The 10,583-nt window shown below is 36.7% G+C and overlaps 1 protein-coding gene across 2 annotated transcripts; it reads right to left on the bottom strand.

Annotated features, from left to right (window-relative positions):
* Nucleotides 1–5,783: 5,783 nt before the first annotated feature.
* On the bottom strand, nucleotides 5,784–9,639 carry LOC127793565 (acyltransferase GLAUCE). 2 transcript variants are annotated; one of them, XM_052324327.1, is made up of 3 exons: nucleotides 9,081–9,639; nucleotides 7,305–7,635; nucleotides 5,784–6,689 (listed from the first exon to the last, which is right to left on the bottom strand). In XM_052324327.1, exons 1-3 carry the CDS (start codon nucleotides 9,531–9,533, stop codon nucleotides 6,127–6,129), a joined length of 1,347 nt encoding a protein of 448 aa, XP_052180287.1. In that variant the 5' UTR covers nucleotides 9,534–9,639; the 3' UTR covers nucleotides 5,784–6,126. The 2 variants fall into 2 exon arrangements, with proteins under 2 accessions (XP_052180287.1, XP_052180288.1); XM_052324328.1 differs by having other exon boundaries at nucleotides 5,785–6,686.
* Nucleotides 9,640–10,583: the final 944 nt, after the last annotated feature.

The following is a 10,583-nucleotide window of genomic DNA, read 5'->3' as shown; positions in this document are numbered from 1 at the left end:
GACAGTAACAGCAATATACCCATCTGTAGTGATAGAAGTCCACAAATCAGAAGTCAAACACAACCTTCCTAGTGCCTCTTTAAGTACACATTTCAGCTTATCCTTCTCCTTCTTATACATTTTTAGCAAATCAGACTTCAAAGTATTTCTAGAGACAAGTATAGCATTAGGATTAAGGTAAGAACAAAATGCCCTAACACCAACATACTCAACAAAGGACAATGGCAAATCATGCATAACAATGGCAGCCACAACCAGCTCTCTAAACTTATCAGGATCAAATTTAGTGCATCTCATTGACATATCTTTGTTCAACAACAATTGCCCAATATCAGCAATGTCTTTTCTAACACAAGTTTCACTATGGCGTTTAAGATTACCTGTCCCATACTTGCTTTCACAAATAAATATGGCACCGCATTTCTTACATTTGCACCTTTGCTTTCCATCCACTGATTTCTCTATTAGTTTATCAAAAAACATCCACACTTGTGAAGTTAACTTCCTCTTGCGCTTTCCTTTACTATCCATTTTTGAAGTTCCATCAACTTTTGATTCTTCTAGCTCAATCACATTATCATCATCTTCATGTGCACCTAATGAAGAAACAGACTGTGACTCAAGATTAACTTGAATGCCATCGGGATCCATCTGGATATAAACATGACCTCGTATTAAATGTTTCTTTAAAGACATGACCTCATACTAAATGCAAGTACCACTGAAATTTGCTCAAATTTTTTTGAATTCAACCTCTCGAAACAAAAATTATACAAAACAATCACCTAAACAACCCTCAACAGAATGGAAAAACGTCTTATACAGAAAGGAGCTGAACGCAAGCTATCCAAATCTCTGTATGCATTATGCATCATAAACAAAATGAAGTAAAGGAGCAACTAACTGCTGAAAGTAACATCAATAAAATAGATAGGCAAGCTATCCAAATCTCTGAATGCATTATGCATTATAAACAAAACCAAGTGAATGAGCAACTACCCGCTAAGCGAGAGACGAAGCAAGGGGCAGCGAGCCACCGGCCACGAGCACGAGGCGACGCTTGCTGGGCGAGAGACTGAGCAGAGCAGCTAGAGGCGACGCTTGTTGTGCGAGCGACGGAGCATGGAGCCACCGGCCACGAGGGCGAGAGGCGAGAGAGAGAAGGCGAGAGCGAATGGCAACGGAGCAGCAACAGGAAAGAGAGGCAGCGAGGCGAGTGAGCGAGGACGAGCCACCGTTGACCGAGCAACGAGAGGCGAGAGAGAGAGGGCGAGAGCGAAAGGGCTATGGCGAAGGGCGACGGAGCAACAAGAGGAGAGAGAGGCAGCGAGGCGAGCCGGCGAGGACGAGCCACCGCCGACCGAGCAGCGAGAGGCGATGCTTCTAAGGGCGAGAGTGAAAGGGCGATGGCGAAGGTGAGCAGCCGACGACGATGGAGAAGACGAGGCGCAATGGAGCGAGAGAAGTAGGGCTAGGGCAGCGAACGAAAGAGAGGGAGGGAGAAGGCGCCGACAGTTGGGGGGAAGAGTGAGAGAGAAATGAGGGAGTTTAGGGAATTAGGGTTTTAACTTTTAAGTGGATGGGATTTGGGAATAAGGAAATGGGGGGGGGGGGGGGAATTTGGTTTTTATTTTTATTTTTTGAAATATTTATTTGTTAAATATAAATAATATTATTAATTATTTGATTAAAATTTATTAAAATAATTTATAATTATGATAATTAATAAAATAATAATCTAAAATATGGTTTGTTGCAACTTTACTCGTTCTTTGAATTTTGCACGAAAAAAATTTATGAATGGTAGAAAAAATATACATTTTGTGACAAAATTTAATCTATCACGATTATTTTATCATAATAGACTAAAATTCTTATAATGCACTTAGTTTATGAATCTATTTTGTAAAGTTTAGAACTCTTAATATGGTTTTTTTTTTTAATCTTTATACATTTAGTTCTTTTTTAGTTATCATTTATAATTTATAGATGTAATTGAGTTGACTGTTATAAACTAATTAAAAAAATTAATTATTATAAACTTTTTTTTATTAAATTCAAATTGGATTTGATCATAGTGCTAATATCTCATCATTGTTGATTGGAGATCAAATTTAGAGAAATGATATAACATCAATTAATAATTGCCCAAATGAATTTAGTGACTCTTTAATCGAGCGTGATCTTTAACTTGATCCAAACTCAAATTAGAGTTACGAACTTCCCATCATCACAGAGAATGTCTTACTCCCTAGTTTCTCCGAGACTACTTCTCTACCTCACCCTGATGACACTAACAGTAGACAGATGCCACTCCCATATATCATCGATGAGCTAGGATCTATTGTGTTTGGTAACCATTGTCGTCATTAAGCATCGATTACGTTATCAGTTTTATGGTTTGCCTTTTTCTTTTAAAATAATTATATGGCTTGATTTCCTATAACTGTTTTGAATATATGGAATGAATATTATGCTTTTATTTACTTTAACGTTTCATTCCATCGTCTTAAAAAAATAAATTTAATTATTATAAACTTTTTTTTATTAAATCCAAATTGGATTTGACCATAGTGCTAATATCTCATAATTGTTGATTAGAGATCAAATTTAGAGAAATGATATAACATCAATTAATAATTGCCCAAATGAATTTCGTGACTCTTTAATTGAAAAATCTAATAATTTATTAAAAATTCTAATAAAATATATATGTATATTAGATTTATTTAAAAAAAATAACATAGTTAAATTTTAAAACTATTTGGTATTTAAATTTATAACTTAGAGTGAAATTATCTAACAATTTATATTTGTGACTTGATTACACAAATTTTTTAAGAATTGATTCATGTACTACTATAAAGTCATGATCAATCTTACACATTCATATAGGCTATTAAAAGGGAGAAAATTTAATTTTTAATTCTAAAATATTATAAATAACTCTTGATCAAATGTCTATTTCATAGTGTAAGAGATTAATAGTTTGAATATTGTCACCCTCTTCCTCAATTCTCTCTCTCTATATGTATATATATATATCATTTTTATTAATTTTATAACCTTGAGATCCAAAAACTTTAAAATTTACATATTAGATCTACAAATTATAAATATTAAATTATAATCATAAATTTTTTGAATATATAATAGTGTTTTTTAATATTATAATTGTTTTTAATTTATTTTTTATAAATTAGTCTTAAACGTATCATTTCGTGTATAATCGTGTTAACGTGTTCAGATCAACCCATTAACTCTTTTAATTAAACGTGTCATTTCGTAGATAATCGTGTTAACGTGTTCGAATCAACCCGTTAACCCGTTTAATTAAACGTGTCATTACGTGTCTAAACGAGTTAGGCGGGTTAACCTGCCTAAGACACGAAAATAACCGTGTCATAAACGGGTTGACTCGTTTATGACCCGAACCCGATTAGCCTCAACCCTAACCAGCTTAACTCCGTGTCGTGTTGTGTCAAAAATTGCCGGCCCTAAGTGTATGTTGCCAACATACTAATCACAGGCAACACTATCTCCACCATTAATCAGTGCATTCATGCTCTAGCCCGTGCCTTCTCCATCAAGGACTTGGGTAACCTTCACTTTTTTCTTAGTATTGAGGTGGTGCTAACGTCCAAGCGGCTGTTTCTCAAGTAACACAAATATATCAGGGACCTCCTTGAACGAACCAAAATGCATGAAGCTAAGAAAGTTATCACTCCTTCATCCACAAGTCAATTGTTGATGCAACATGACGACACTATTGCGGTTGATCCTAAACTCTTTCGGAGCATCATAGGCGATCTTCAGTATCTTTTTGTGACTCGTCCAGATATCGCCTTCTCTGTCTACAAATTAGCACAGTTCATGCAAAAGCCCAGCATCACCCACATGATAGCTTTGAAATGATTGCTCCGATACCTCAAGGCTACTATTTTCTATTGACTTCACCTTCAGTGACCAATTGGTTCTACACTTTACGCGTACTAGTGAAGCGGATTGGGCAGGGAACAAAGATGACTTCACCTCCACTTCAGCCCATTTGGTGTTCTGTGGCAGTAACTTAATATCTTGGAAATCCTCTAAACAACTAGGAGTGGCTCGTTCTGCAACTGAGGCGGAGTATTGCTCCATTGCTAATACTTCTGCAGAAATCAGCTGGTCTGGTTGCATTATCTTCTCCCATGAATTGACGCACAACCTTGTCATGCATAGTAGAGTGAAGCACATATCCATTGGTGTTCACTTCGTGCAAGACCAAGTGCAACTAGGGAGACTTAAAGTCCAACATGTGTCCACGGAAGATCAGTTAGCCGACCGTCTCACCAAGCCTCTGCCCAAGCGACGCCTAATTCAAACTCAACAACAAATGCTCTAATCATCAAGGCTATTCAAACTTAGCTAAAGATGCTCCAATTGTCAAGGCTGTCATTTATTGTAGTTTTAACATTATTGTATTTTAAATTCAAACTTCAAATGTAATTCTTCTGGTGTATATATTTATCTGTATCTTATACATTATTGACAAGTTGAATATAATAAAAAACAGAACCTCTGAAGGTAGGTTTCTATACATAGCTCAGAAACCATTTTGTTGGGAGGTGGTGGGATAACTTACACAAAAATAGGAGAAAAGTTAGAGATTTTGACTCAACTCACAATTATTGTTTTTCATCTCACACCTATGGATTCCTTCAAAAACTAGCTATTGTATTTTGTACTACTCAAATCAAAAATCACATAGCAATAACAACATAAATACAATAAATCTCACTAAATGCATAAAAGCTATTAAATTCTTGGAATTTCAGGCTGTTGACCAGCTTCCACTTAAGATAACATTTGTTAACCAAGATATAGATAAAAAAAGGTGTAGGATATATATGCAAAGTATTCTGAACAAAAATATTTTTCATTGTATTTGTTAAATTTTCTAGAAAGAAGTCACATGACTTCTTATCATGAACTTTCAAAATAAATTTATCCCTTCCCCTCTTTCGAATAATTTATCTTGAATTATACAGATAAGTTATCTTGATAGAGTTTTATTTTACTCATTTTAACAAACACTATCTGCCAATTGCATTTGAAACCGGACACCTGTAGCTTTCTGTAGATATAAAGTTTGTCTAGCTAGATTTATTGAGCATTCACTACTGAGATACGAAACTGAAAAATCAGTCTTCAGAATTTGGACAGATGATATAGCTAGATTATTACAAGTCATGTTTATTTTCTAACAAGTTCAAGTTGATAAAGTACTAATGAAAAATTCATATATAATTCTCCTAGCTAGCTAGCTAGCTAGTTATTTTTCTAATTTAGGTAGAAATAGGCAATTAATTAAAATGCCCGTTTTTGTCTTGTTATATAGTTGACCCGACAAACTCATTATTCAGCATTAGTATTAGCATCCCTTATTTTTTGTTTTTTGGGTCGCAAGGACAATCAACAATAGTATTAGCTAGTAATTCTTTCATTTGTTTTTGTTTATTTATGTAGAAAAATTAAAAAATAATAAAACAGAAGGAAGTGAGAATTAATCCTACAACTAGATTGGAGACACTTATATATATAGCAGCTGTGAACATTTAAGGACCTGTCTTTTATTTTAAACTTCCTATTGCAGTACTGCTACTTCAAAATGAAACTTGATGATATGCATGCATGGAAGCTAACCCTTACACATACACATTGATGAATTGATATATATATATCATCTACCAATCGAGAAATAGGTAAGAAAGTTAATAGGTAGGTAAGAAAGTTAATAGGTAAGAAAGTTAATTCACATATCATATATTGATTTTGATATATATATATATATATATAGAGAGAGAGAGAGAGAGAGAGAGGAAGCAAGAGCACACAGATACATCTGCATTCATGCATGCATGCATGAATGCTATCCCATGCCCCCCAAGCCAGCACTGAAGCCTTCAATTAATGCTGGATTAACCTACTTTGGCAGGCATACCTTATCAATACCCCCCAATCCATTCCTTCTTACAAGAAACCAAACATCGAGTTGACACACTTAAAGTTATCACAGACAGACAGACAGAGAGACGACAGATAAAGAGAGAGAGAGATATGGGGTTTGATTAGTTAATTAATGAATCAATTTTCCAAGAGGAGGAACTTGTGGAAGAAGGTTTTGAAAAGCTCCATCTCCTTGGCCGGTAGTGCCACCAGAACATTTACTCCATCATCATCCATGTCCGGGAAGAGCAATATTATGTCCTTCCTGTGGTACACCACCGGGCAGCTGTACCTCGGCTTCCCCCATGGGTACTCCACCGCTCCGAACCCTAATCTCCACCACGACGATATCAGGAACTCGCCGCGCGGGAAACCCTTGTGCATCTCTCCCCAGTCTATGGCCGACCTCGCGTACTCGTCCGTCATCCTCGCTGCTCCCCCCGCCACCATCTCCACCAGCCTCCCCAGCGGCCCTGCCTCCAGCTCCCTGCATGCCGCCGTTGCGTACGCCGTCAGCACCGCGTTGCCCGTGTACGACCTCGGCAGAGCCGGAACCAGCCTCTGCCGAATGTCCACTGCGTAAAGCACGGTCGACTCCCGGTCGAGATTCCCCGTGTCGCACGACAATGCCTTGCACCGCCAGAGGTGTGCCGTCACCACGTTGAAGCCGGTGACTTTGACGCCCGTTGCAGAACTGCCTGCTACAATATTTTTCAAATATTAATAAAATATTTTCCTGAAATTATTAAGTAAATTTCAAATCATCATTTATTAAGTAACGCTCAATATAACTTTAAACAAAATGAGATTTAATTTAATAATAATAATAACAATAATAAAAAAAAGTGGGTTTTCACCCAATGGGTTTATATTAATTGTGCATTGTATTATTTAAATTAAATTAAATATATATATATAAGACTCTTAGTAACCATGCATGAATAATTGATCTAAATAAATTAAGTTAATACTCTAAGTTTTATATGTCGTGGCCTATATATAGAGTCTATTAAGTTAGCCACAGGAAAGTAATGGAACTTTATATAAAGGGAGGACTAAGTTTCCTCTGTCGTCTATCAAAAAATGAGTCTGAGTCGTCATTGTTTCCCCCCATTTGAGAATTAAGAGCTCATAAAGAGAAAAGACGGCGAAATTTTTAGTGTGAAATTAATCGTTTGTAGATTTTGCTGCTTTAAGTAAAATTGGATGCCAAATTAAGTACTTTGTCTACACATTCAAATTTATATATTCAGTATTTAAAGTAACATGTATGCGATCTGATATATATATATATATATGTAATGTTAAATATTTACCTTTGGCCTTTTCCTTCATGGAAGAGATTTCGCCGGAGCTCAGCCGGAAAATTTGAAAGTCGAGATCGTCCTCTTGGCAATCGAAGGCCGGAGGGGCTTGGTCTTGGCCGACTGGGAGTTTTAGTTTGAGGAGCTCAGGGTGTGGGAAGGTGACGCGCGGCGGCGATCTGGCGGCGAGGAGGTGGCGGTCGTTGAACGGCGGAATGGGCAAGGGCTTGTCGGCGGCTTGGGCGGCCAGATTCTCCAAGAACATCTTGAAGCTTAAGCCATCAAAGGTGGAGTGATTGGTTGATATTCCCATTGCAAAGCCACCACACCTAAACGCTGTTACCTGCCAATTCATGAGATAATTAATTACATATTATATAGTTTGGTAGTGTTTATTAAAATGCTTAAGATAAAATTTTATTAAGATAATTTACTTATAAAGTTCAATATAAGTTATTAGAAGGCATAAATTTATCTTGAAAATTCAAAGTAAAATATTATTCTAAAAAAATTAATAAATATAATAAAAAATATTTTTGTCCGAAATATTTTCTATATCTTATTTTTTTAAGTTTATATCTTGATTAACAAACGCTATCTTAACAAACACATATATCACTCACATAATTTTGCTGGTATTTTAATATTTAGAAATATAATTTTGAGCCAATTTAGGCATGAAAAAACTAAACAAATTTGATATAAATTCTAAAAGAAACAACCATTTGTCTACCGACTCATACTTTTAGGACAGATGACAATTTAACAATGTAATATAGTGTTAAAGTAGACAAAAATTTTATAATCTTGTTCATGAGGATAGGGTGAGCATTTAATAAGTTTGATTAATTGAACTGAACTGAAACACTCAAATTTGGAACAAAATCGAATCGTCTATAATTTCAGCTAAACAAAAATGATAATTTTGATTAATTTAATTTAATTATTATTTATTTAATCAAAATGTTTCTCGTTATAAAAAAATGTGTTAAACATAAAATAATAATATTAAAAATAAAACATTTAGATAGAAGGGTGAAAGTGGTTATAAAATCGAAGGCCTTTTTGATGGAAGACCCACAAAATGAAGGGTGGGTGGGGGCGGATGCAGGTGCAGGTGCAGGTTGCAGGACCTACACGCCGATCAGAATTTATTAACAATTATTATATAAGCAACAATATTGAAAGTGATTTTATTAAAGTCTTATCAGTCGAATCCATCGGCAAATGCGGCTGCGTAAATGATCCTCATAATCATAAAAGAATTATATAAAAATTAACTCTCATTATTATTTTGGTTAAATTTTATGAAAATATTATTTAGGCATTTAATTTTGATATTTAGATAATATTTTGTATTAATATATTATATATTTATATTAATATAATATATCAATACATTAATATCGTATTAAGTGTTAAAATTGACTATATAAAAATAATATTTATGTAAATATTAAAAAAGATAATACTAACCGTTGTCCTAAATTTTAATAAAGACTTTAATATATCATCTCTTCAGCCATTTCATAAATACACCTTATTTAAGTGTTATGCTCAAAATTCTGATATTATCGAAATTCTATTTGTTTTCATGCATGGGACATATTTTATATATTGTGCTCTTAATCGATTTTTTTCTTACAAGTCTTCTATTAGGAGGTTACTCGTGAAAAAATGTCACTCGATCGCCACTTCATTCGAGGCACTTTTCTCCACTATATAAATAAATTTATATAGTTGACAAATACAAATGTACAATAAATTACTGCCAAATATCATCAATACCTGGAAAATGCAGAGAGGTTGATCGTGTTGCCCTAATTTATCCAAGCGCTGGACGATAAGTTGGCGAAATGCAGGATTAGGGTAAACCAAGTCGCCGATCTCGTCGAGCGAATGCTGGCAGGAAGCCACGACGAATCCGGCACCGGCGGAGTTACAGTCGATCTCCAGCCGACCGAGCTCCTTGTTCAGGCTCAGCCGGCCGGCCAAGAAGCTGTACGGCACCAGCACCTCGCTGAGCGCGTTCTGGAGTTTGCGTGCAACAACAGAGGGAGGAAAGTCCGGGTGGGGCGGGAAGAAGTGGACGGTTTGGACGTCGAAATTCAGGACTTGATCTATGTTGGAGAGGAATATGGATTTTCTCTCGGTTTCTTGGGAAGGAAAGACGAGGAAAGTGTCTTCCAGGGTTACCCTGAGGTCGGGGAGGGGGAGGGGCTCTTGATGCAGGATTCCCATGTTCACAAACGATCTGGGGGGAGGGGGCTATCCTATCAGCTTAATTCTGTGACGAATGACGATGGGTGGGTTCTTTTTGCAAGGCTCCCATGTATATTTATAGTGGCTTTTAGACTACAATGGTGACCTGTAGATTTAGGGTAATTATATAAGGATACCTTAAACGTAGCTGATAATATATACGAGACTAGTAGACGTAGATTCATATGCCGTATTAATTACAGTTACAAATATATATATATATATATAATCAATCAGTATTCTTCGAACCCTAATTAGCTTCTTTTTTGTTTCTTGGGTGCAAAGATGAAATCCCTCACCTTAAGGCCCTCGCACACTGTCCCACGGACGTGGAAAGGGTTAATCACGATACACAGCGGCCCCCAAGCTAGGAGGTACAGTGCTCACAAGGAGCCACCCTCACAAGAGAATGAAACTCTTACACTGCGACTGTCATGACTCGAACCTGCATCATTGAATGTAATTTTCTAATGGTCCTAGCTAGGGATGTAATACTCCGAGAGCCCAGAGAGATTAGTATATATCGAGGATAGTGTAAGAAAGGAAACAACACCAGTTGGATACCTTTTAGGCTGAATGTTGGCAAAGAACTCACAAGTTAAGCGTGCTTAACCTGGGGTAATTCAGGGATGGGTGACCTCCCTGGGAAGTTCGTGTAGGCCCATCAGGGTAAGTTGTTCCAGTCCTTCCTATCGCTCGAACGGGATGTTACAGGTGGTATCAGAGCCGACCCCCGAGCCTCTAAGCACGATGGTGGGGCAAACCTCAGCGAGGAGGCTGAGTCCCTGAGGGGGGTGAGTGAAGGCACCTTAGGCGAATCCCACATCGGCTATGCATCGGGGGGAGATCTGGGACCGGTTGTAAGGTCGCATGACGAGGACGTCATGTGCTTAAGGGAGGGAGAATGTAATACCCCGAGAGCCCAGAGAGATTAGTATATATTGAGGATAGTGTAAGAAAAGAAACAACACCAGCTGGATACCTTTTGGGCTGAATGTTGGTAAAAAACTCCAAAGTTAAGTGTGCTTA

This window comes from Diospyros lotus, chromosome 1 (genome assembly GCF_014633365.1).
Source record: "Diospyros lotus cultivar Yz01 chromosome 1, ASM1463336v1, whole genome shotgun sequence".
Taxonomy (NCBI): domain Eukaryota; kingdom Viridiplantae; phylum Streptophyta; class Magnoliopsida; order Ericales; family Ebenaceae; genus Diospyros; species Diospyros lotus.
This window is presented reverse-complemented; position numbering and strand designations above follow the sequence as displayed.